The sequence below is a fragment of the Chiloscyllium plagiosum genome, unplaced genomic scaffold (assembly GCF_037043375.1).
Source record: "Chiloscyllium plagiosum isolate Xiang-an unplaced genomic scaffold, Cpla_swu_hap1 HiC_scaffold_27, whole genome shotgun sequence".
NCBI lineage: Eukaryota > Metazoa > Chordata > Chondrichthyes > Orectolobiformes > Hemiscylliidae > Chiloscyllium > Chiloscyllium plagiosum.
The window spans coordinates 8393196-8420947 of record NW_028270165.1 but is presented as its reverse complement, the minus strand read 5'-3'; the positions used below and the strand labels follow the sequence as shown (position 1 = coordinate 8420947).

At 46.1% G+C, this 27752-nt stretch overlaps 1 protein-coding gene and 1 long non-coding RNA gene across 2 annotated transcripts in view; one reads left to right on the top strand and one right to left on the bottom strand.

Annotated features, from left to right (window-relative positions):
- Positions 1–27752, top strand: part of LOC148143011 (uncharacterized) — a 127190-nt gene that overhangs the window by 7072 nt on the left and 92366 nt on the right. The window contains exon 2 of the mRNA XM_087975772.1: positions 25372–25481. Within this exon, the coding sequence (XP_087831898.1) occupies positions 25372–25481 (110 nt within the window). The remainder of the gene's footprint in view (positions 1–25371; positions 25482–27752) is intronic.
- On the bottom strand, positions 164–27752 carry LOC148143012 (uncharacterized). The gene is made up of 3 exons (XR_015751091.1): positions 27489–27752; positions 19624–19728; positions 164–248 (listed from the first exon to the last, which is right to left on the bottom strand). It is a non-coding gene; the product is annotated as an uncharacterized LOC148143012 (long non-coding RNA).

Sequence of the window (27752 nt, the reverse complement as noted above, 5' to 3'; positions counted from 1 at the left end):
AACTGGTAATTGGAGGACTCTCATTCAGTCTGTAAAGCATGTTCCAGTCACTACTCTGGTGTGTGGGTATGTGAGACTCTGAGTTTCCAGTCACACTGACATTTAAAACCTAACTAAGCAGACAGACCTTCTCCCCTTTGTTTTCAAGGCCATCAATATCCAAGTCCTGGTGAATCAAGCGACTGTCAGACTTCGATGTGATGTTTGGTCTGAGATTTCTGCCTCCAAATTCTTCTCTTGTAATATTCCTGTGGAAAGAGGTTGCAAAGGTCATCGCTGTCAGTCCACAATAGAAAATCAAAACACACAATTCTAGTTTCTGTGGAACATTCTTTCCTCTCTTAATACCCAAGATCTTTGTGCTGATCTTTATGTAAATGTATATAGCAGGGTAATGTGGTGGATTGCATACTCCATGAAGAGTCCACTCAAGTTGCTGAATGGACATCTATCATGCGGTATTGACATTCTTACTGAAGATACACAATATTCTGCTGTACAATATTACGAGCCCAGCAACAACTGCAAATCAGGCTTTGAGAGCTATAAACATTCCATCAAATATGTAACATATACCCCAGACTTATCTGTCTTATATTAACGCACGGTTGTCTTAAATCTGAGTCTTCTGGAAATGTAAGTTTTAAGTGTGACTTTTTGTAAAAGAAGCCATCGTTTTGGACTCCTTCCATGCCATACTGACTCTATTACTGGAAATACATCCATACTACACCAGGATTCATGGATCAATGATGTGAGGCTAATCTTTACCCTCTTATAATTTTCTGTTACATAAATGTTTCGACGAATGCCAACGCTTTTCACCAGTCATACAGTCAGAGACATAAAGCACAGAAACAGATCCTTCAATCTAACTTGTCCATGCCAATCGGATATCCAAAATTAGTCTAGTTCCATTTGCCATCACTTGGTCCATATCCCTCTAAACCCTTCCTTTTCATATATCCATTCAGATGCCTCCACCACTTCCTCTGGCAGCTCATTCCATACACGCATCACCCGCTGCAAAAAATGGTTGACTGCAAGGTCCCTTTTAAATTTTTCCCCTCTCGCCCTAAACCTATGCCCTCTAGTTCTGCACTCCCCCTATCCCAGGGAAAAGACCTTGCCTATTCACCCTATCCACACCCTTCAAGTTTTTATAAACCTCTTTAAAAAACACACACTCAGCCTGAGATGCTCTAGGGAAAACAGCCCCATCCTATTCAGCCTCTCCTTGTGGTTCAAACCCTCCTACTCTGGCAACAGCCTTGTGAATCTTTTCTGAATCCTTTCAAGTATCACAACATCCTTCCTATAGAAGGGAGACCAGAATTGCACACAATATTCCAGAAGAAGCCGACTGAAACTGACTTTTGCAGAGTTTGCTTCCTGCTTGGATTCATACTCTCTGTCTCCCGTTGCTGCAAGTGAACAGTGCTTCCCCCTTTCTCTCTCCCTCCCAGGATAAGGAATGGAAAGGAGGAGACATTGCTTCACTCCCAGATTTTACCCAGAAGAGTCCCCCTATTGTCTGAATGCGCAAGTTGGACCTTGAGCTTCTGAAGCTACTGCTGCTCCTCTCTTTCTCTGAATGAAGATTGAGCTTCACCCCAGACTGCAACTCCCTTCCTCTGTCCAAACATCTGTGAGCACAGCACATTTTTGTTGAAGTAAGGCATCTTTCCTGAATGTTACAATTAAAGGGGTGTCTTCCCCCTGATATTCAAAGGGACGGTAAGTCAGAGACGGGCCACACCTTGTGTTGTGTGGCATGTGTGACAATTGCAACAGGATGTCCCAACTTCAATGCTCAATTCAAAATTTGTGAGAAGGTTTGTAGCTCGGGTGCTCGTTGTGGTTCTGTTCGCCGAGCTGGGAATTTTTGTTGCAGACGTTTCATTCCCTGTCTAGGTGACATCCTTAGTGCTTGGGAGCCTCTTGTGAAGCGCTTCTGTGATGTTTCCTCCAGCATTTATAGTGGTTTGTCTCTGCCGCTTCCGGTTGTCAGTTCCAACTGTCCGCTGCATTGGCCGGTATATTGGGTCCAGGTCAATGTGTTTGTTGATAGAATCTGTGGGTGAGTGCCATGCCAGAGAACAGCCAGGGAATTCCTAAAGGCATGGCCTCTAGGCATTTTTACAGCGCCACATTTTTCAACTCTGGATCTGGGACAAGGTGTGTAGTGTGGGGGTGGGGGTGGGGGGATGGGAAATAAAGAAACTGGTGAAATCTACATTGATCCTATGTAGTTAGTGGGTCCCAAAGCAGAAGATGAGGTGTTCTTCCTACAAGCGGCAGGTAGCTAGAGCTTGGAGGGAGAGGCAGCCGAGGACTTGCATGTCCTTGACGGATTGGGAGGGGGGAGTTAAAGTGTTCAGCCACAAGGTGGTGGGGTCGTTTAGTTTTGGCGTCTCAGAGCTGTTCCCTGAAATGTTCTGCAAGTTGGCGTCCAGTCTCCCCAATATGGCAGAGACCACATCGAGAGCAATGGACTTATAAATAAATCTTATAAACAAATTGTACAAATCTTAGCCTGCTAGAGTTATTTTCTTTAATTAAGTTAAAGAAAATTTTAATTAAATTGGGTGACTACATGAAACGATTTGTTGGTCAGACTCAAATCATCCTCCTCAAATGAGACAATGCCATTAATATCAGTGAACTGTTTTTTTTGTTCGAACCACAAGTTCTTGATTTATTTTCACAACTTATTGGTATTCACATCTGCACATTCAATGTCAAACTCTGACATCAGAAATGACATGACATCATTAATTTTTTCTTACAATAATCCAACAAACAAATTAATAACACAGTGAATACCAAGTCTCATTAATATGAAATGAAATTTGACCAAATAAAATGTAAAATCAAATGGGAGATAACAAATGGGGGAAGGGCAGAAGGCAAGAAATGCAGCATCATAGAAGGTGCTCCTCCAGGGAGTGTATTTTACCAACTACAACTGCTCAATATAAACAAACACTCTGACATGCCCCTCCGGTTTTAATGTAAACCATAGCCCCATACAGTAGGTACCATTTAAATAAGTTAATAGATACAAGCCTTGAGCAAATCCAGCCTCCAGCCGGACCCCCCGCTTCTTGGAGCTCGGACCTTCCTCCAGCTCCGGGGGGTTGTTGAGCTCCTGGGCTCCGGCCGCCGCCGAAGAAGCCGCGGGCGCCGGCTCTCTCTCCTCCAACGCCGACATTTTTAATGTGTTTTCTCGTTCACCCGGTAACCGTCACCTCCCCCTTCCCGGGCCCCGGGAATTATACACAAATAAACAATAAACCCCACCGGGGACTGTCTCCTTTTCTTCACAACTTTTGTTTGAAAAGTTCCGGCTTTAATTTGAAATGTATTTTAAAGGTATTTTCTGAGGTAAACGATGCCTGTCTGCCCCCCTCCCTCCGTCAGAAACCGCCCGCTGAGTCGATGAGAAAACCGCAGCCTCGCGCCGCCATCTTTGTTTTTCTTCTTCTTTCCGTCTCCTCCTTCTGTGACGCGCGTCATCTGCGCCTCCTCCAATCAGAGCGCACCTTACTCCACCTGACCAATGGCAGCTGGCATTCCGTGTCGTGTTGGTCCCACCGTCTGCAATATCTCTCTCCGATTAGTCGGTACCGACCACAAGCTTTGGGATTGGTTGGGAATTTCACAATCACGTCAGTGTATCCGCCCTTTTCATTCCTTCAACAGCAGATGACCCAATTTACTGCAACGGGCTCTGCAGCTATAGCGGTAGTGTCACATATTCAGGGAGAAGATGTGATTTTTAACGTTATCAACCAATTCAACTGTGGCACCTCCACATCCATTCAATCAACTGAAGAGGGCTCAATTAAGTGTAAAGGGCTCTGAGGGTATAATATTTGTATCCCATGTTGAGAAGAAACCTCTCCCCATTCATTCACTAGAAGAGGGCCTATTTGCTGCAGAGGTTTTTTAAGGCGCAGTGGTAGTGTCCCTATCTTCGAGCCCTGAAATCCCACTGCTATGAGGATGCGTAATAACAAATTTTTTAGTCATAAGTCACATGACACCAGGTTATAGTCCAGCAGGTTTGTTTGGAGGGGATCTTACAGAAATATATTACATTATGAAAGAAATAGAAGTAGGATGTTGCATTGGTAGGTGAGACTAGGATAAGAGCACATGGCCTCAAGATTAGAGGAAGCAGGTTTAAAACTGAACTGAGAAGAAACTTCTTCACCCAGAGGGTTGTTAATCTATGGAATTCCTTGCCCAGGAAGTATTTGACATTACTTCAGCAATCACTAGAAGCAGTAGATACGTTTTTGAAAAATAAAAGAATTAAGGATATGGTGAAAACGCAGATAAGTGCAGCATAGTCCACGAAAAGATTAGTCATGATCTTATTGAGTGGTGGAGCAGACTCGAAGGGCCAGAAGGCCGACTCTTGCTCCTAGTTCTTATGCTCTTATGTTGAAATCACAAGCTTTTGGAGTGTAGTCACTTCAGCAGATGAAGTCATGAAAAAACAAGTGCAGGAAAGAGAATTTAGATAAATGAAAGACAGAGCATCTCAACGGTCAATTACTTACTCCCATTCCTATTTCTGATTATCTTACTACATAGCAAGTTGTGTTTTCCAAACATTAATTTTATTTCCATTGTTTAAAATCAAATATTTAAGATGAACAGTTTGTTTTTCCTCACTTGGACACACTGTGACCCACAACACTGTAAATATCATAAACCCGCTCATGAGATATCATAGGAACAATTCAAACTAGATTTGTCACTGAGATACTAGAAAGGAGAAAAATTCCCAGCATGTGCAGGATGCTAACGAAAAGTTAGCAACCTGAAATGGTAACAGGAACAAGTGAACAGCCCCAGTCAGGAAACTCATATTCTGACATCCACTATAGTACCTTGCTTTCCTTTTCAGTTTAATGATCCATAATTGAATCTGACTCCAACACACTCTCTGGCAGACAGTTCCAGAGGTCAAAGTAATTTCAATCATTAACGAAGTAAGTTTTGGATCCATCCCAAAGACATTGAACATGGAAAAATACAGCGCAGTACAGGCCCTATGGTCCTCGATGTTGCGCCGATCCAAGCCCACCTAACCTACACTAGCCCACTATCCTCCATATGCCTATCCAATGCCCGTTTAAATGCCCATAAAGGGGGAGAGTCAGGGCAGGGCATTCCATGAACTCACGACTCGCTGAGTAAAGAGTCTACCCCTAACATCTGTCCTATACCTACCACCCCTTAATCTAAAGCTATGCTCCCTCGTAATAGCTGACTCCATACGTGGAAAAAGGTTCTCATGGTCAACCCTATCTAAACCCCTAATCATCTTGTACACCTCTATCAAGTCACCCCTAAACCTTCTTTTCTCCAATGAAAACAGCCCCAAGTGCCTCAGCCTTTCCTCATACGAACTTCCTACCATACCAGGCAACATCCTGGTAAACCTCCTTTGCACCCGTTCCAGTGCCTCCACATCCTTCCTATAGTATGGCGACCAAAACTGCACACAATACTCCAGATGCGGCCGCACCAGAGTCTTATACATCTGCAACATGACCTCAGGACTCCGGAACTCAATTCCTCTACCAATAAAAGCCAGTACGCCATATGCCTTCTTCACAGCACTATTTACCTGGATGGCAACTTTCAGAGATCTGTGTACATGGACACCAAGATCCCTCTGCTCATCCACACTACCAAGTATCCAACCATTAGCCCAGTACCCCATCTTCTTGTTACTCTTACCAAAGTGAATCACTTCACACTTACCTACATTGAACTCCATTTGCCACTTTTCTTCCCAGCTCTGCAGCTTATCGATATCACGCTGTAACCTGCCACATCCTTCCTCACTGTCAACAACTCCACCGACTTTCGTATCATCCGCAAACTTGCTCACCCAACCTTCTAGCCCCTCCTCCAGGTCATTTATAAAAATGACAAACAGCAATGGTCCCAAAACAGATCCTTGCGGAACACCGCTAGTAACTGCACTCCAAGATGAACCTTTTCCATCAACAACTACCCTCTGTCTTCTTCCAGCCAGCCAATTCCTAATTCAAACCTCCAACTCACCCTCAATGCCATACCTCCGTATTTTTTGCAGTAGCCTAGCATGGGGAACCTTATCAAACGCCTTACTAAAATCCACATACACCACATCTACTGCTTTAGCCTCGTCCACCTCCTTAGTCACCTTCTCAAAGAATTCAATAAGGTTTGTGAGGCACGACCTACCCTTCACAAAACCATGCTGACTATCCTTGATCACATTATTCCTATCCAGATGTTCATAAATCCTATCCCTTACAATTCTCTCTAAGACTTTTGCCCACAACAGAAGTGAGACTCGCCGGCCTATAGTTACTAGGGTTATCCCTACTCCCCTTCTTGAACAAGGGAACCACATTTGCTATCCTCCAGTCTTCTGGCACTATTCCTGTAGACACTGAGGACATAAAAATCAAGGCCAATGGCTCTGCAATCTCGTCCCTTGCTTCCCAGAGAATCCTAGGATAAATGCCATCAGGCCCAGGGGACTTATCTATTTTCACCCTTTCCAGGATTTCCAACACCTCTTCCCTACATACCTCAAAGCCATTCATTCTAATTAATTGTGACTCAGTATTCACATCGGCAATAATGTCCTATTCCTGAGTGAATACTGACGAAAAGTATTCATTCAGTGTCTTCCCCAATCTCTTCAGCCTCCACACGCAACTTCCCACTACTATCCTTGACTGGACCTATTCCTACCCTAGTCATTCTTTTATTCCTGACATACCTATAGAAAGCCTTTGGGTTTTCCCTAATCCTACCAACTAAGAACTTTTCATGTCCCCTCCTTGCTGCTTTTAGCTCTCTCTTCAGATCCTTCCTGGCTACCTTATAACTATCAATTGCCCCAATTGAACCTTCACACCTCATCTTTACATAGGCCGCCCTCTCCCCTTTAACAAGGGATTCCAATTCCTTATTAAACCACGGTTCCCTCACACGACCCTTTCCTCCCTGCCTGACAGGTACATACTTATCAAGAACACTCAATAGTTGCTCCTTGAACAAGCTCCACATATCAATTGCGCCCTTCCCTTGAAGCCTACTTTTCCAAGCCACGCATCCTAAGTCGTGCCTCACCATATCATAATTTCCCTGTCCTCAGCAAGAACTCTTGCCCTGCAGTGCACACTTATCCCTCTCCATCACTAGAGTAAAAGTCACCGAATTGTGGTCACTGTCCCCAAAGTGCTCACCTACCTCCAATTCTAACACCTGGCCTGGTTCGTTACCCAGAACCAAATCCAGTATGGCCTCACCTCTTGTTGGCCTGTCTACATATTGTGTCAGGAAACCCTCCTGCACACATTGGACAAACACTGACCCATCTAACGAACTCGAGCTATAGCTTTCACAGTCAATATCTGGAAAGTTAAAGTCCCCCATAACAACCACCCTATTACTTTCACTCTTCTCCTGAATCAATCCTTTCTTCTACGTCTCTAGGACTATTAGGAGGCCTGTAGAAAACTCCTAACAGGGTGGCCTCACCTTTCCTATTCCTAACCTCAGCCCAAACTACCTCAGATGGCGAGTCTTCATCCATCGTCCTTTCCACTGCTGTAATACTATCTTTGACAAGCAATGCCACACCTCCCCCTCTTTTACCCCCACCTCTGACCCTACTAAAACATTTAAACCCTGGAACCTGCAACAGCCAATCCTGTCCATGTTCTACCCATGTCTCCGTAATAGCCACAACATCGAAATCCCAGGTACCAATCCATGCTGCAAGTTCACCTACCTTATTTCATATACTTCTTGCATTGAAGTATACACACTTCAAGCCACTTTCCTGTTTACAGGCACCCTCCTTTGAGATTGATGCCATGTTCCTAACCTCCCTATACTCCAGGTCCTGCACCCTAAAGCTACAGTCTAGGTTCCCATGTCCCTGTAGAATTAGTTTAAATCCCCCCGAAGAGCACTAGCAAACCTTCCCCCAAGGATACTGGTGCCCCTCAGGTCCAGGTGTAGACCATCCTGTTTCTCGAAGTCCCACCTTCCCCAGAAAGAACCCCAGTTATCCAGATACCGGAATCCCTCCCTCATGCACCATCCCTGTAGCCACGCATTTAACTGTTCTCTCTCCTTATTCCTCGACTCTCTATCACGTGGCATGGGTAACAAACCAGAAACAACAACTCTGTTTGTTCTAACTCTGAGCTTCCAACCGAGCTCCCTGAAAGCCTGCCTAACATCCTCAACCCTCTTCCTACCTATGTCGTTTGTGCCAATGTGGACCACGACTTCAGGCTGCTCCCCTTCCCCCTTAAGGATCCGGAAAACACGATCAGAGACGTCACGTACCCTTGCACCTGGGAGGCAACATACCAAACGTGAGTCTCTCTCGCCCCCACAGAACCTATCTGTGCCCCGAACTATTGCTCTGCTCTTCTCCACCCTTCCCTTCTGAGCAACGGGGACAGGCTCCGTGCCAGAGGCCTGAACCCCATTGCTTACCCCTGGTAAGTCGTCCCCCCCCACAAGTATCCAAAATGGTATACTTGTTCTTGAGGGGAACGGCCGCAGGGGTCCCTGCACTGGCTGCTTCTTCCCAGTCCCCCTCACTGTCACCCATCTATCTGCCATCTTTGGAGTTACTACTTCCCTAAAGCTCCGATCTATGACCCCCTCTGCCTCCCGAATGATCCTAAGTTCATCCAACTCCAGCTCCAGTTCCCTAACATGGTCTTGGAGGAGCTGGAGATGGGTGCACTTCCTGCACGACCATGGCATCCCTCACCTCAAACATGTTGCAAGAGGAACATTGCACTGCCTTCACTGCCATCCCTCTAAAAGTAACCTTTTAAAAACAAACTAGGTCCAAGAATAGAACAAGCAAAATGCAGCACTTACCTACTTACCACAACGGGTCTTATTATTAGGTTAGGCACCTCTGTAGTGCCTCGGGTTCCTCTCCTGCATGCTTTTATAGGGAAAGAAACCTACCCAGGTAAGCTTACGCTACACCACCTTCCAGATCCGCTTCGCGCTTTTTAAAAAAAAACTTTCAAATTTAAACCGTTAAACAAACGTCACCGAGCCTTCAAGCAGCCACTGCCAAACAGCCCTTACTGCTCCGCTGACACTTCTATAAGAGGTGTTGGCTGGACCCAGACACTTCGGCGGGCAGTGTTCATTACTCATGTGTATTCTCTCCCCCACCCGCCTTCAACTAATCACCTGGGTTGTGAGTCGATTGTGCTGGCATTCTGGTGGCCCCAGGCAGTGTCTGTATCTGCTCTGCTGTTTCTCTCCATATTGTGATCCAGCGGCCATCTTGTGTGTCAAGTTGGCCAACTGATGGCTCAGTAGCCATCTTGTGTATCTGTGTGCCTAGTAACACCCTGCCCTTCCCCACCTCTCCGCCATGCCCACTCTCTCTCCCCCACTCAATCTCTCTATCAACCCCACTCATTCTCTCTCTCTACCCCCACCCTCTGACCGCCATTTTCTCTCTCTCTCTGTCCCCCATCCTTTTGGTCTCTATTCTCCCCAGCCCCCACCACACCCGTCCTTTCTCAAGCCTCGAACCATCTTTGACCGCTGTATCAAGCCCTTCAAAGGACAGAGAGAGAGAGAGAGAGAGATAATGGATAGTAATGACTCTACCTGGGAGTTGGGAGGGGTGAGAAATGGCTGATCTTCAAAATTGAGAATACCTAAAATGAATTTTGCAAGGTTTGTAGCTCAGGTTGAGGTTTAGGGTGTAGGTTTGCTCGCTAGGCTGTAGGTTTGATATCCAGACGTTTCATCACCTGGCTAGGTAACATCATCAGTGGCGACCTCCCAGTGAACCGAAGCTGTGTCTCCTGCTTTCTATTTATATCTTTCGCCTGGATGGGGTTCCTGGGGTATGTGGTGATGTCATTTCCTGTTCGTTTTCTGAGGGGTTGATAGATGGCATCTAGATCTATGTATTTGTTTATGGTGTTGTGCTTGGAGTGCCAGGCCTCGTAGCCCTACACATGGATGAAAAAAAAACACCATTTCGACTGGGACAACACATCTATCCTGGGGCAGGCTAAGCAAAGACTTGCCAGAGAATTCCTAGAGGCCTGGCACTCCAACCTCAACGCCATAAACAAACACATAGACTGAGATACCATCTATCAGCCTCTCAGAAAACGAACAGGAAATGACATCACCACAAACCCCAGGAACCCCATCCAGGAGAAAGAAATAAATAGAAAGCAGGAGACAATAGCTTCGCTTCACTTGGCGTCGCCACTGAAGATGTTACCTAGCCAGGTGATGAAACGTCTGGATATCAAACCTACACCCTAAACCTAAAATGATATCTTCAGAAACATCGTTCAAGCCAGAAAGCGTGTTCAAGTTTTTTAAAAGAGCTGCTGAAATCTATCTGATTCTTTCACTGAAATAAACGCAGTCAGGCCACCGCTCAGGACAGGCTGGAAGGGGTGAATGGGCGAAAATGAGCACTGCAGATGCAGGAGATTAGAGTCAAGATTAGAGTGGTGTGGAAAAGCACAGCCGGTCAAGCAGCATTCGAGGCTTTTGCCTGAAACATCGATTTTCCTGCTCCTTGGATGCTGCCTGACCTGCTGTGATTTCCAACACCACTCTGATCTTGAATGTAAGGGGTGAATGGCCTAGTCCTAGTCTTGTGAAGTTGGTTCCAACTATCTAGAAATAGCGTCACAGAGCACAGAAACATACCCTTCGGTCTATGCCGACCAGATATCCTAAATTAATCTAGTGACCCATTTGCCAGCATTTGGCCCCTTATCCCTCTGAATCTGTCCTATTCATATCCCCATCCAGATGCATTTTAAATATTATCATTGTACTGGCCTCCACCACTTCCTCTGGCTGACACGCACCAGCGTTCTGTGCAAAAAGGTTGCCCCTCAGAAATCTTTCCCCTCTCACCCTAAACCCATGCCCTCCAGTTCTGGACTCGCGCAAAGTGGGGAAAAGACATACAAAAGTTGAGCAGCCAGACAGAATGCAAAAACAATACAATGTCGAATCACAGGGAAAAACAAATTGTAGCTCGACCCCTTTTTTGTCGTATTGGCATTTGGACTCTTAAAATCTGACAGGAACACCAGCATCCCTAGTGAGCATACTGCGCATGTTTCCCGGTGTCAGTAACGCAGTGCACATGCCCACCGGTGTCAGCTAAACACTGGGCATGCTCATCGCTTTCCGCAAAAAATGGCGCGCGACCTTCCTTTGATGGTCCAATAGGAAACCGTGGAGGACCAAAACAAAACTGGTCCTCCTGCCAATCAGAGCCACCCCATTGTCTGAATGCAGAAGTTGGACCATGAATTTCTGAAGCTGCTACTCCTGCTCCTCTTTCTGAATCAACATTGAGCTTCACCCAGACTGCAAATTCTTTTCTCTGTCTAAGATCTGTGAGTACAGCACTCTCTTTTCTCGCCCCCTTTGCCATTTCTATTTCTTTCCGGAGTTCAATTGTTGACTTACAGCAACTGAAAGGAAAGGGATTGAACCCAGGGAGGGGACGGACTATGGAAAAGTGATCGAGGTCTGTGTCTCAATTGGCAAAATAGACAGACAGGAGGCTGGAAGGACACAGCAAATCAGGCAGCATCACGAGGTGTAGAAGTCGATATTTCGGGTGTAACCCTTCTTCAGGACTGGGGATGGGTGCCGGGACCGGGGGCTAAAGTGGGGATAGGTGAAGAATCGGTCAGATTAATCATTGGGTGGAAGAAATCAGGTTGGTGGCAGGAAGGAGTGGTAGTGAGGGGCATGGGGCTGAGAAGGGAGTCGGGTGATGGAAAGGGAAGTTATTTGAAATTGGAGAACTCGATGTTGGGTCCTGCAGGCTGTAGTCTGCCCGGGCGGAAGATGGGGTGTTGTTCCCTAATTTGCGGTTTGGTTCGTTGCGGCAATAGAGGAAGCCTATGATGTTCTTGTCAGAACGGGAGTGGGAAGGGGAATTAAAATCGATGGTGACTGGGAGGTCTGGTCAGCCTCTGCGGACCCAGCTGTGATGCTCGCCAATCCGTTCCCCAAGTTTATGCTCAGTCTCCCCGAAGTCGAGAAGACCACAATTTACAAACACGTGGCAAATGCAGTATCTCAATGTGAAGTTATAGCCTTTGCTATGAAGCAAAAAAGCAGGAAGGAGATTATTGTTTAAATGGTGATACTGTGAGATGTGGAGAAAGTGAGAACTGCAGATGTTGGAGATGAGAGTCAAAGTGTGGTGCTGAAAAAGGTGGTAAGTCAGGCAGCATCTGAGGACCAGGAGAGTCGACATTTCGGTCCCGAGCACTTCATCAGGAATGATGTGTGGATGGACAAAGGGTCTGATTCGGTTCTATATAACTCTAATCATCTTCAGTGAGAGCAGAAGTGTGATTGTGAAGGCTGGAGTTTCAGAGCAGCTTTCAAAGATGCTTTGCCCTTAATGTGGATGGACAAAGGGTCTGTTTCTGTGCTGTATGACTCTAATCATCTTCGGTGAGAGCAGAAGTGTTTCTGAGGACTTTTCAAAGATGTTTTGCCCTTAATGGGAGTAGAAGGTACAATGAAATCTTGCATTTGTGAGACAGCAACTGAGTGAGTGAGTAAATCCGAGGTTTTGGTGCAAAGTGGGAATTCATTGCACTGTGAGGATGAAACTCTACTTATTGAGTCATTTCTGCTGGTGAATGAAACCAGGCTCAAGATTAGGAGGAGTAAATTTAGGACAGAGATGAGGAGGAACTGCTTTTCATGGAGTGTAGTGTATCTATGGAATTCTCTGCCCCAGGAAGCAGTAGAGGCAGCTTCATTAAGTATATTCAAGACACAATTGGATGGGTTTTTGCAAAGGTAGGGGAATTAAGGGTAGTTGGGACAATGCAGGGAGGAGGATCTCAGATGGTGAATAGATTAGCCATGATCTTAATTGGATTTTTGAACAAGAGGAAGGCATGAAAATGGTTTCAAGACCAGTTTAGAACAGTTACAGAGCCAGAGAGCACAAACAGACCCTTCAATCCAACTAGACCATGCTGACTGTGTTCACAAACTAAACTAGTCCCACCTGCCCCATTCTCCCCGTAACCTTTGATCCCCTTGATACTCAAGAACCTATCTGTCTCAGTTTTAAATATCCTCAGTGACCTGGCCTACACAGCCTTCTGTGGAAATAGATTCCACAGATTCACCGCTCTCTGGCTGAAGAAGTTTCTCTGTTCTAAAAGGTCTTCCCTTTACTCTAAGGCTGTGCCCTCTGGCCCGAGTCTGTCCTACCAATGGAAACATCTTTGCAATGTCCACTCTGTCCGGGCTTTGAAGATTATGTATGTTTCAATTAGAACCCCCCCCCCCCACCTCCTCCTCCTCCCCCCCTCCTCCTCCTCCTCCTCCCCCCCCTCCTCCTCCTCCTCCTCCCCCCCCTCCTCCCCCCCCTCCTCCCCCCTCCTCCTCCTCCTCCTCCTCCCCCCCCTCCTCCTCCTCCTCCTCCTCCCCCCTCCTCCTCCTCCCCCTCCTCCCCCCTCCTCCTCCTCCTCCTCCTCCTCCCCCCCCTCCTCCTCCTCCTCCTCCTCCCCCCTCCTCCTCCTCCTCCCCCCTCCTCCTCCTCCTCCCCCCCCTCCTCCTCCTCCCCCCCCCCCCGAGTGTGCGCCTGTTAATCAGCATGAACCAGACCCTTCAGGATGAGGTACAGCAGGGATTAGGGTCAGCAAAGTGAGAATGAAGGGAGTGTGTGTGTGGGATGGAGATTTTCAGCTTCTAGGGAATGAGAGAGAAAAGTGAGTTCGCTATAAATTAGAATTGATCGGATGAGCCAAAGAGTGGTAGATGGAATTTAATTTGGAGAAATGTGAGTTGTTGCATTTTGGTCAAGCAATCCAGGCAGGACTGACACAGTTAAGAGGAGTGTTGCAGAACAAAGAGTCCTTGGAGTGCAGGTTCCATAGTTCTCAGGTAGACAGGATAGCCTTTGTTGGTCAGAGCATTGAGTAGATGAGTTGGCTGTCCAGGATGTTGGTTAAGCCACTTTTGGAATACTGCAGTTAGTTCTGGTCTCCCTGCTGTAGGAAAGATGTTATGAAACTTTGAAAGGGGTCAGAAAAGAATAGGCCAGGGGCATTTTCCATGGAGCATCAGAGGCTGAGGGGTAAACTTATAGACCTTTGTAAGGGCCATGGATAGAGGGGAAACCCTAAGGTCTTTTCCCCAGGGTATGGCAGTCCAAAACTAGAAGGCATATGTTTGAGGTGAGAGTGGAATGATTTAAGAGATTGGAGGGGCAACCACTTCAGAGGGTGGTGCATGTATGGAATGAACTGCCAGAGGAAGTGGTGGAGGCTGGCACAATTACAACATTTAAAAGGCACGTGGATGTCTGTCTGTTCTCAGCTCTGCTGGATGTCTGTTGAAGCTCTGAACCCCCCCTTCTACACCTTCTGGGACAAACAAACATTTAGTCAATCAAGCCTCAATCCACAATCTCCCAGCCAGTCAACAATCCAGGCACAGTGTAGTCACAGCAGGGAATCAGCTGCCCTGAGTGCGGGAAGGACTTTATCCAGGCCTCTGCCCTGCTGAGGCACCGGTGGGTCCACACGGGGGAGAGACCCTTCAGCTGCCCCAAGTGCAGAAGGACATTCCGTGAATCCTCCAACCTGTTGAGGCACCAACGGGTCCACACAGATGGTGGAATTCGAATTTGGTCAGAAATCTAGAGTTCAGAATCTAACGGTGAAACCATTGTTGGTGGGGTGGGGGTGGAAGAAAACCCCCATCTGATTCACTCAGTTCTTTTTTAGGGAAGACTTGAGCAGTTATTAGAGCAGTCGTCCCAGCTGCATCCTTTACCCGGTCTGGCCTACACGTGACTGCAGCCCCACAACAGTCTGGTGGACTCTACGCTGCTCATCCAACTTGATTGGAATACAGGTTGAAATTGCTGAGTGAGGCAATACTTCCTCCAGGTTAAGGCTGTACCAAGGATGCAGTTACAAAGGGACGACTCAGTGGTGACCAATAATGAAGAAAGTGAGGGGTTGCACTTTGACCTTGAGCTATTTTTTAAAAATTGCTACTTTTTCTACGCCTTTCTGCTGGGAGATTCTGAAGCTGTAACAAAGTTGGGTCACAATAAAGATTACCTGAACTTCACACTGAGCTCAGACTCTCACTGAGAGCTTTAAACTGCAACAGGTTTTTGTTTTAAAACTGCTCATTTTACATGTGAAAGTGAGAACTGCTGATGCTGGAGATCAGAGTCAAGATTAGAGTGGTGCTGGCAAAGCACTGCAGGTCAGGCAGCGTGCGAGGAGCAGGGAAATTGACATTTCGGGCAAAAGCCCTTCCTCAGGTTTTTGCCAGAAACGTTGATGTTCCTGCACCTCAGATGCTGCCTGACCTGCTGTGCTCATTTCTGACAGTCTCCTGTACTATGTTTCCAATGTTGTGTATCGGTTGCAGCAGTGAATGAGTAGCCAGCATTGTTAGAAATTGTAAAATTTTCAGGAGTGCAATGTCATCAGCATTGTAGTTTCCTGGTAGCACTGAAAAGTGTGTGCTTGGTTCACTAGACATGATGTGGAGGTGCCGGGGTTGGACTGGGGTGGATAAAGTTAAAACTCAACACCAGGTTATCGTCCAACTGGCTTATTTGGAAGCACGAGCTTCTTCATTGGGTGTTTGTGGAACAGGATCATAAGACACAACCACCTGATGAAAGAGCAATGCTCCAAATGCTAGTGCTTACAAATGAGCCTGTTAGAGTATCACCTGGTATTGTGTGAAATTTAACTTCGCACACCCCAGTCCAACACCGGCATCTCCAAATCAGGTACATAGTTCTTTGAAAGTTGCATCATTGGGAGACAGGGTAGTGAAAGAGGCCAGTCAGGAGCCCTGGAGGACCGGAAGGTGACTGGTCCTTCTGTCAATCAGAGCCTTCCTATTGTCTGAATGCAGACGTTGGAACATGAGCTTCGGAAGCTGCTGCTGCTCTCTCCGAATGAAGATTGAGTTTGCTCCAGACTGTAACCTCCTTATTCTGTCAACCATCTGAGTGTATGGTACTCTCTTCACAACTCCTTTTCCATGTTTTTCATTCTGGGCTTCAATTTACGACTTGCAGCAACCGAAAGAAAAGGGAATGAACTCACGGAGTGGACAGAATCAGGAAAAGTTTGTTTATAAACAGAGTGGTTCACGTGTGGAGTGAATGTAAAGAGGAAGTGGTGGATGCACATTCAGATGCAACGTTTAAAAGACATTTGGATAAGTATATGAAGAGGCACGGTGCGGAGGGATATGGGCCAAACACTGGCAAGTGGCACCAGTTTAGTTTGAGAACATAGACAGCATGGAATAGTTGGACTGAAGGGTCCGTTTCTGTGCTGTCTAACGTAACTGTTCTGTAGTGGTCTTAAAACCATTTTCTTGCCTTCCACTTTCAATGTGGATACTGTACCTGCATCCAACACATAAACCATTCAAAATAAAAAAAAACACCTCCTGCGCACAAAGAAATCCACACTTTATTGTTCAAAAATCAGATGAACTCAGCCTTGAATATATTCAATGACCCCCTAACTGCAGGAAGACATCCCCACTTCTAATCTCAGTTCAGCTTGCCAATATACCACTTGCCTTGCTGCACCTGTCTGACAACTGGCATTGACTGATGTAGAAGGATGCTGCTAATCAAAGCACTGGATCACAGGATGGTCTGGTGTCAGCTCGGGTTTGAGGCCCTGATTTCTCTGTCCCGTGTTGATCCTCCTGTTCCCACAGACTAAGATGTCGGTCTGTTCTCAGCTCTGCTGGATTTCTGTTAAAGCTTTGACCCCGCCTTTTATAACTTCTGGAACGATAAAATATTCAATCAAGACCCAACCCACAATCTCCCAGCCTGTCAACCATCCTGATACAAGGTGCAGTCATAGCAGGGAATCATACTTGAGGAATTCTGTCACCCTTACATCTATTAGTACCCAGCTATGAATTACAACAACATTTACACCAACAGAAATAAAGCATCTGTTATCAAATAGACAGAGATATACAGCACGGACATAGACTTTTTCTCTATCTCATGCACACATGATAGATCATCCATGGTGGGAGTTTGTCTTTGTAGCATGATGTTTGCAAATACATTCTACTTTGCTCAAAGACTGCACAGTCTGCAGGCAGTCAATACATGTAATATATTGTAAATTCCACTTTGAAAATAGATAATGGGCCCACTACCTTTTGGATGTGAGCATAAGTGGTATAGTAAGTAAGTTTGCTGATGACACCAAAATTGGAGGTGTAGTGGACAACGAAGGAGGTTACCTCAGATTACAATGGGATCTTGATCAGATGGGCCAATGGGCTGAGAAGTGACAAGTGGAATCTAATTTAGGTAAATGTGAGGTGCTGCATTTTGGGAAAGCAAATCTTAGAAGGACTTGTACACTTAATGGTAAGGTCCGAGGGAGTGTTGCTGAACAAAACGACCTTGCAGTGCAGGTTCACAGCTCTATGAAAGTGGAGTCGCAGGTCAATAGGATAGTGCAGATGGCATTTGGTATGCTTTCCTTTATTGGTTGGGAGTTGGGAGGTCATGTTACAGCTGTACAGTTGGAATATTGCATGCAATTCTGGTTTCCTTCCTATCAGAAAGCCCTATGCAATGTTTGTTTTTGTTTAGTGGGCGGCACCGTGGCTAGCACTGCTGCCTCACAGCTCCAGAGACCTGGGTTCAATTCCCGCCTCAGGCGACTGACTGTGTGGGTTTCCTCCGGGTGCTCTGGTTTCCTCCCACAGTCCAAAGATATGCAGGTCAGGTGAATTGGCCATGCTAAATTGCCCGTAGTGTTAGGTAAAGGGTAAATGTAGGGGGTATGGGTGGGTTGCGCTTCAGCGGGGCGGTGTGGACTTGTTGGACCGAAGGGCCTGTTTCCACACTGTAAGTAATCTAATTAATGATGGCTGCAACCTATTCTAAAATATGAAAGACTTAACAATCCAGGTTTGTTCAATATATCAGTCCAGTGGCAGGGCACTGTAATGTTTTCCTATAAATTCTGTGCCATATGATCTTATTGTCCACAATCACCTGATGAAGAAGCAGTGCTCCGAAGCTCGTGTTTCCAAATAAACTGTCGGACTTAGCCTGGTGTTGTGAGATTTTTAACTTTGTCCAGGTTCAGATAGTGCCCAGGGATGTGCAGGTTAGGTGCATTAGTCAGGGGTAAATGTTGAGCAATAGGGGAATTGTGTGGGTGGGTTACGTTTCGGAGGATCGGTGTGTAGTCTTTGGGCCAGTTGGCCTGCTCCCACACTGTGGGGAGTCTCTGAAGGGGAAGGGATTTTTGTAAACTGTGCAAGGCAATGCAGGCGTAGTGTGGGGGCCTGCTGTTGGCCTTGCCCCGCCCTTTGCTCCTTTCCCCTGTTGTGGAGTTGTCTAAAAAACAGCTACTCTTTCTCTGCCCTTTTTGCAGGGGGGGGGGGGGGGGGGAGATCTGAAGCTGTAACCATGTTGGGACACAAAATAAAAGGTAACCAGAACGTACTGCTGGGCTCAGGCTCTCATCGAAAGCTCCAAGCGGTTTTTGTTTTAAAGCTGCTCATTTCTTGCAGCCTTCTGCACTAAGTTTCCAATGTTGTGTATTAGATGGAGCAGTGAATGAGTAGCTGGTTTCGTTAGATACTATAAATTTTTCAGGAGTGCATCGTTTCATCGGCAGTTTACTGGCAGCACTGGGAAGTATGGGCTGTGTTCACTAGAAATGAGGTGGAGGTGCTGCTGTTGGACTAGGTTGGACACGGTTTAAAAATCACAACACCAGGTTATAGTCCAACAGGTTTATTTGAAAGCACCAGCTTTCGGAGTGCTGCTCCTTCATCGGGTAACTGTGGAGCAGGATCATAAGACACAGAGTTAAGAGCAAAAGATCAATGTCATGCAACTGATGATATATTGACAAACGTAGATTGTTGTTAAATCTTTCATCTTTTAGAATGGGTTGCAGGTTTTAGTTCATTCATGTGTACATCGCAGTACTACTATTAAATCATATTCTCAAGATCACTTAAGGTCTTTTTAAAAAACAGGTGACATCTCAGTCCAGACAATGCATGAAAGGTGTGAGAGTATCCCAATCTTAAATCGGACTGGTTCTATTTCCAAACTAGGAATTTATAAAATATTACATGGATTGACTACCTGCATATTGTGCGTTTTGTGCAAAATTGAATATATCTGCAAATATAATTCTGCAAATGCACCACATTGTTATATGTATGTGTGCAGCATGAGAGTGCGTGTAAGAGAGTATGTGTGCACATGCTTGGTAAAGTGAGTGTGATGGAGGAGAAGCCTGTGAAAGGGTGTGTGTGTTTGGGGGGGGGGGGCGTGTATGTGTGTATGTCTGAGAGAGAACATGTGTATAGATAAAAGGTGAGGGGTTGCATTTTGCCAAAATAAGGAAGGGCCGGGCTTGTACAGAGGGATATGGTGGGGGGCGGGGGGGTTCAGATATATACTTCTTTGAAAGTTGCATCACTGGTTGGAAGGAAGCTTCAGAAGGCATTCAACACACTTACCTTAATTGTTCACACCATTGAATAAAGGAGCTGGGACATAATGTTGAAGTTGTACAGGATGTTGGTGAAGCCACTTGTAGAGTACTGAGAACGCTTCTGGTGGCCCTGTAATAGGAAGAATTCTATTAGAAAGGGTTCAGTAAAGATTTACCAGGATGTTGCCAGGACTGGAGGGTTTGAGTTGTAAGGAGAGGCTGAGACACTCTTCACTGGAGCACAGGAGGTTGAGGGGTGACCTCATTTGAGATTTATAAAATCATGAGGGTGAAAGGGAAGATGAACATCAAACACAGAAAGGAGCATGCGCGGTTATGTCGAGTGACGGGGGAAGAAATTGTGGCATTTGGACACTTTAAATCTGCTAGGAGAGAACACTGCGCATGCCGGAAGACTGGAGGTTGGCTAATGTGGTGCCACTGTTTAAGAAGGGTGGTAAGGACAAGCCAGGGAACGAGAGACCAGTGAGCCTGACATCGGTGGCGGGCACGTTGTTGGAGGGAGTCCTGAGGGACAGGATGTACATGTGTTTGGAAAGGCAAGGACTGATTAGGGATAGTCAACATGGCTTTTTGTGTGGGAAATCATATCTCAAATTTTGAGTTTTTGAGGAAGTGAAGAGGATTGAGGAGGGCAGAGCGGTAGATGTGATCCATTTAGACTTCAGTAAGGCGTTCGACAAGGTTCCCCATGGGAGACTGATTAGCAAGATTAGATCTCATGGAATACAGGGAGAACTAGCCATTTGGATACAGAACTGGCTGAAAGGTAGAAGACAGAGGGTGGTGATGGAGGGTTGTTTTTCAGACTGGAGGCCTGTGACCAGTGGAGTGCCAGAAGGATCGGTGCTGGGCCCTCTACATTTTGTCATTTACATTAATGATTTGGATGTGAGCATAAGAGGTACAGTTAGTAAGTTTGCAGATGATACCAAAATTGGAGGTGCAGTGGACAGTGAAGAGGGTTACCTCAGATTACAACAGGATCTTGACCAGATTGGCCAATGGGCTGAGAAGTGGCAGATGGAGTTTAATTCAGATAAATGTGAGGTGCTGCATTTTGGGAAAGCAAATCTTAGCAGGACTTATACACTTAATGGTAAGGTCCTAGGGAGTGTTGCTGAACGAAGACACCTCAGAGTGCAGGTTCATATCTCCTTGAAACTGGCGTCGCAGATAGATAGAACTGTAAAGGTGGTGTTTGGTATGCTTTCCTTTATTGGTCAGAGGATTGAGTACAGAAGTTGGGAGGTCATGTGGCTGTTGTACAGGACATTGTTTAGGCCACTGTTGCAATATTGTGTGCAATTCTGGTCTCCTTCCTATTGGAAAGATTTTGTGAAACTTGAAAGAGTTCAGAAAAGATTCACAAGGATGTTGCCAGAGTTGGAGGATTTGAGGTATAGGGAGAGGCTAAACAGGTTGGGGCTATTTTCCCTGGAGCGTCGGAAGCTGAGGTTTACAAAAGGGGCATGGATAGGATAGATAGACAAAGTCTTTTCCCTGGGGTGGGGGAGTCCAGAAGTCAAGGGTATAGGTTTAGGGTGAGAGGGGAAAGATATAAAAGAGACCTACTGGGAAACTTTTTCACACAGAAAGTGGTACGTGTATGGAATGAGCTGCCAGAGGAAGTGGTGGAGGCTGGTACAATTGTAACATTTAAGAGGCATTTGGATGGGTACATGAATAGGAAGGGTTTGGAGGGATATGGGCCAAATGCTGGCAGGTGGGACTAGATTGGGATGGGATATCTGGTCGGCATGGACGGGTTGGACCGAAGGGTCTGTTTCCATGCTGGTTCAGCAAAAGCCATTCACGCTCTTTGCTGTCTGCAAAAATGGCGCAAATCCTTCTTCAAATGAACCAATGAGAAGCCAATTGTTGACTTGCAGCAACTGAAGAAAGTGAGTGAATCCAGGGAGGGGACAGAGTCGGGAAACGTTGGTCCAGGTCTGTATCTCAATTGGCAAACACATGGCAAATGCAGTCCCACAGCGTGAAATTATAGCCTCAGTTACGAACAAATAACTGCTGAAAGGAGGTGCGTTGTTTAAATGGTGACATATTGGGATGCGGAGAAAGTGAGGACTGCAGATGCTGGAGATGACAGTTGAAAAGTGTGGCACTGGAAAAGCACAGCAGATCAGACAGCATCCGAGAAGCAGGAGAATCAACGTTTCAGGCATGAGCCCTTCCTCAGGAATGATGTGTGGATGTAAAAAGTGGCCTCAGCATCCTTCCACACCAGTCACTGCCAGTTGTCAGACAGGTGCAGCAAGCAATCAGCAAGGCAAGTGGTATATTAGCAAGAGGAAATGAGTTCAGAAGTCTCTGCAGTTAGGGGGTCATTGAATATATTCAAGGCTGAGTTCGTCTGATTTTAGAACAAGAAAGAAGTGGATGTTTCTGGGGGAAGGCAAGTAAAATGATTTTAAGACCAGTACAGAACAGTTAAAGGGTCATACAGCACAGAAACAGACCCTTCAGCCCAACTAGTCCATGCTGACTATATTCACAAACTAAACTAGTCCCACCTATCTGTATTTGGCCCATATCCCCCTGAACCTTTCCTATTCATGTACTTATCCAAATGTCTTTTAAACGTTGTTACACAACCAGCATCCACTATTTCCTCTGGACATTTATTCCACACACAAACCACTCTGTTTACAAAAAAGGTGCTCCTCATCTCTTATTAAAATCTTTCTCCTCTCACCTTAATTTGCAGCCTAATCTTGAAATGACACATGCCGTTCACCTTATCTATGCCCCTCATGGTTTTGGAAACCTCTATAAAGAGAACAAAGAACCTTACAGCACAGGAACAGGCCCTTCAGCCCTCCAAGGCTATGCTGATCGAGATTCTCTATCTAAACCTGCCGCCTATTTTCTAAGGATCTGTATCCCTTTGCTCCCTGCCGATTCATGTATCTGTCTAGATACATCTTAAATGACGCTATCGATCCCAGCCCTACTGCCTCCACTGCATGAGGCACCCACCACCCTCTGCGTAAAGAACTTTCCATGTAGATCTCCCTCAAACCTTTCCCCTCTCACTTTGAACTCGTGACTCCTAGTAATTAAGTCTTCCCCTATGGGGGAAAAAAAAATTCTTCCTATCCACCCCGGTCTACATGCCTCATGGTTTTATAGGCCTCAATCAAGACCCCTCCTCAACCTCCTTATTTCCAATGAAAATACTCCTAATCTACTCAACCTCTCCTCATAGTTAGCGCTCTCCATAACAGGCAACATCCTGGTGAACCTCCTCTGCACCCTCTCCAAAGCATCCACATCCTTTGGGAAATCTGGCGACCGGAATTGTACAGCAGTATTCCAAATGTGGCCGAACCAAAATCTTATATAACTTCAACATGGCCTGCCAACTCTTGTACTCAATACTCCGTCCGATGATGGAAAGCATGTTGTATGCTGCCTTAACCACTCTACTGACAGACATTGTTCTCTGAAGATGGCAATAGATCTGAACACCCAGATCTCTCTGTACATCAATTTCCCCCCAGGACCTTCCCATTTAATGTATAGTTTGCTCTCGAATTGCACCTTCCAAAATGCATCACCTCGCATTTGTCTGGATTAAACTCCATTTCTCTGGATTAAACTCCATTTCTCTTCCCAACTCTCCAATCTATATTCTGCAGTATCATCTGACAGTCCCCTTCACTATCTGATATTCCATCAATCTGAGTGCCATCTGCAAACTTGCTAACGAGGCACCCGACACCTTCACCTTTCAACCTCCTGTGCTCCAATGAAAAAAGTCCCAGCCTACCCTTCAATCGATGTGAATTCTGTCTGGGTCCCAATGTCGAGTCAACCTGACATTTTGGATAGAAAAGCTCTGCATTTAAATTACGTTCTTGAGAAAGTTACTGAAAACAGGTTCTGGGATTAACATACCAAAGAACAGAACCCCATTCTAAAAGATGGAAGATTTAATCTAAATTGTTTCATGTATCACATCTCCATGACACTGGACTCCTTTGGCTATAAATTCTGTGATCATGATCTTATTCTCCACAACCACCTGATAAAAGAGCAGAACTCCAAAAGCTAGTGCTTTCATGTTATGGCAGTAGCGGGAGGTGTGGGCTGTATTCACTAGAAACAATGAAGCAGTTAGATACCACACCTTTGAGGGGGAAGGGTGTATTACATGACCTCCCAACTCCTATACTGAATGCTCTGAGCAATGAAGGAAAGCAAACCAAATGCCTTCATTATTCTATCCACCTGAGACTCCACTTTCAAGGAACTATGAACCTGCACTCCAAGGTCTCTTTATTTTGCAACATTCCCCTAACTGCATCAGTCCTGCCTGGATTGCTTGACCAAAATGCAAACCTCAGACTTCTCTAAATTAAACTCCAACTGACACTCCTCGGCTCATCAGCCGATCCCAAAAATTCTAATTTATAGTGAACTCTCTTTCCTCTATTATTCCCTAGAAGCGGAAAATCTCCATCCCACACTCTCTCCGTCCGTTTTCACTTTGTTGAAAGTGGAAGAATGGGATTGAGAAACTGATCAGCGATGATTGAATGGAATGAGCAGACCTGGTGGTCTAATTTCTGCTCCTATGTCTTGTGGTCTCTTGCTGTCCTGGACACCGTGAGAGAGAATTGGGACCAGCATTGAACCGATCATGACTGGATATGGATCTACCTGCATCTAGGTGGATGGGCTGGGACTTTTTCACTGGAGCATAGGAGGTGGAGATGTGACCTTATCAAGGTTTATAAAATCATGAGGGGAGAGATGAGGTGAATGACAGGTGTCCTTCCCCTAGGCTGGGGGTTTCAAGATGAGGGAGCAAATTTTGAATGTGAGAGGAGAAAGAGATTTTAAAAAGACTTGAAGGGCACAATATTTTTTCTAAACAGAGTGTGGTTCATGTGTGGACTGAATGTCCAGAGGAAGTGGTGGGTGCAGGTACAGTTACAAGGTTTAAAAGACATTTGGATAATTACATGATTAGGAAATGTTCAGAAGGGTATGGACCAAAACACTGGCAGGTGGGACTGGTTTAGCTGGTGAACATAGTCAGCATGGACTAGTTGGACTGAAGGGTCTGTTTCTGTGCTGTATGGTTCTGTAACTCGGTTCTGTACTTGTCTCAAGATCATTTTCTTGCCTTCCCCATAAACATCCACATAAAAATCAGATGAACTCAACCTTGAATATATTCAATGACCTGAAAATGTGTTGCTGGAACAGCGCAGCAGGTCAGGCAGCATCCTGGGAACAGGAGAATCGACGTTTCGGGCATTAGCCCTTCTTTAGGAATCAAACGTCAATTCTCCTGTTCCCTGGATGCTGCCTGACCTGCTGCGCTGTTCCAGCAACACATTTTCAGCTCTGATCTCCAGCATCGGCAGACCTCACTTTCTCCTCGAATATTCAATGACTCCCCAACTGCAGGAAGACATCCCCGCTTCTGAACTTAATTCCTCTTGCTAATACACCACTTGCCTTGCTCATTGCCTGCTGCACCTGTCTGACAACTGGCACAGAAGGACACTGATGCCCCTCTGAACATCCACGCATCATTCTTGATGAAGGGCTTGCGCCCAAAACCTTGACTGTCCTACTGCTCGGATGCTGCTTGACCTATTGTGCTTTTCCAGCACCACACTTTTTGACTCTAATCTCCAGCATTTCCAGTCCTCACTTTCTCCACATCCCAATATATCACCATTTAAACAATATACCTTTCTACTTTTTTTCACAGCAAAGGCTGTAACTTTACATTGGGGTACTGTATTTGCCAACTGTGGCCTTCTCTACGTCGGGGAGCACGAGCATAAACTTGGGGAACGGTTCGCCGAGCATCGCAGCAAGGTCTGCAGAGGCCGACCGGACCTCCCAGTCACCACCCATTTTCATTCCCCTTCCCACTCCCTTTCTGACATGACCATTTTTGGCCCCATCCATTGCCACAACAAACCACAGTGCAAATTGGAGGAACAACATCTCATCTTCCACCTGAGCAGTCCACAGCCCGAAGGACTCAACAGTGAGTTCTCCAATTTCAAATCACCTCCCTTCCGAGCCCCTGCCCCTCCACCTCCCTGCCACCAACTAGGTTCCTTCCTCACATTCACCAACCAGGTCGTACCCTCTACCTATTTACACCTATCCCCAGTTCATCACCCTGCCCTCAGCATACCCTTGTTCTGCAGCTCTCCCTATACTCACCCTCAGTCCTGAACAAGGGTTACACCCGAAACGTCGACTTCTCCACCTCCTGATACTGCCTGGCTTGCTGCATTCTTACAGACTCCTGCCTGTCTGTATTGCCAATTGAGACACAGGCATGGACTAACTTTTCCAGAGTCTATCCCCTCGGTGGATTCATTCCCATTCCTTTCAGTTGCTCCAAGTCAACAATTGAACCCCAGAATGAAACGTAAATGGAAAAGGGGGTGAGAAAAGAGAGTGCTGTACTCACAGATGTTGGACAGAGGAAGGAAGTTGCAGTCTGAGGTGAAGCTCAATCTTCATTCAGTGTGAGAGGAGGAGCAGGACCTTAAGAAGCTCATGGTCCACCTTCCGCATTCAGACAATAGGGGAGCTCCAATTGGCATGAGGACAACTCTCCTTCTGGTCCTCCAGTGCTCCTTATTTGTCCATCAAAAGTAGGTCTCGCCCCTTTTCTGCCAACAGCAAGGAACATGCCCAATGTTTTGGTGACACCGGCAAACATGTGCCCTGCTTGTTGACACTGAGGAGTGTACACAATATGCTCTGTAGCAATGTTGATGTTATTGACAGATTAAGTGTCCATATGCCTCAGAGAACAAAAAGGATTAGAGCCATAATTTGTTTTACACTATGTGTCTCGATATTTTATTGCTTTTGCATTTGTCTGGCTGCTCAATGTTTTTATGTCTTTTCCTCAGTGTTGGGTTGAAGTTAACAACTAGAGGGCACAGGTTTAGGGCGAGAGCAGAAAGATATAAAAGGTACCTAAGGGGCAACGTTTCCATGCAGAGGGTGGTGCATGTATGGAATGAACTGCCAGAGGAAGTAGTGGAAGCCGGTATAATTACAGCATTTAAAAGGCATCTGGATGGGTCTATGAATAGGAAGGGTTTAGAGGGATATGAGCCAAGTGCTGACAAATGTGACTAGATTAATTTAGGATATTTGGCTGGCATGGACAGGTTGGACCAAATGGGTCTGTTTCCGTGCTGTACATCTCTATGACTTTAAATAATAAAAAGTATATTTTCCAAGTAACAAACTATACCCAGTTAAAAATCACAACACCAGGTTATAGTCCAACAGGTTTAATTGGAAGCACACTAGCTTTCGGAGTGATGCTACTTCATCAGCTGATTAAACCTGTTGGACTATAACCTGGTGTTGTGTGATTTTTAACTTTGTACATCCTTGTCCAACACTGGCATCTCCAAATCATAACTATACCCATATTAACAAGGTTTAGTACACCACACACTTGACCAACCATTCTCAACAGATCCTGCCCCTTCAATGGTGCATAATCTCCTTCACTAGTATTTACACACTACCCTCAGCAATTGCACAAGTAACAGCAAAGGGTAAACAGCACAAGGATTAAACACAGTGAGGGGCAAACAGCACAAGGATTAAACACACAGTGAGGGGCAAACAGCACAAGGATTAAACACACAGTGAGGGGCAAACAGCACAAGGATTAAACACACAGTGAGGGGCAAACAGCACAAGGATTAAACACACAGTGAGGGGGAAACAGCACAAACGCCAGTAAAAGCAGATGGAAAGTGAGTGTAAAATGTCACTATGACAGGACAGGACAGGCCCCACATTCCTTCCCCTCCGTCCCCCCACAACCTGCCTCACCTTTCACCTCCCGGGCCCAGTACCTTCCAGGTGGCCCCATAGTTGACACAGGGGCCGCCCCACGACCAGTAGAACTCCACCACCCAGGCGGCCGACGAGTTCCCAAGCAGGCCCTTAACCCCATCCGCCTCCAGAATGCTCACCGGCTCCTGCCTGCTGTACAGCCGGCCGGTGTGGCCGTGACACAGCAGCTGCACCAGGAAGGCGGCGGTGCCCAGTGACGGGTGTCTGCCCCGGGCCGCACGGCGCCATTTTCCTAACGGC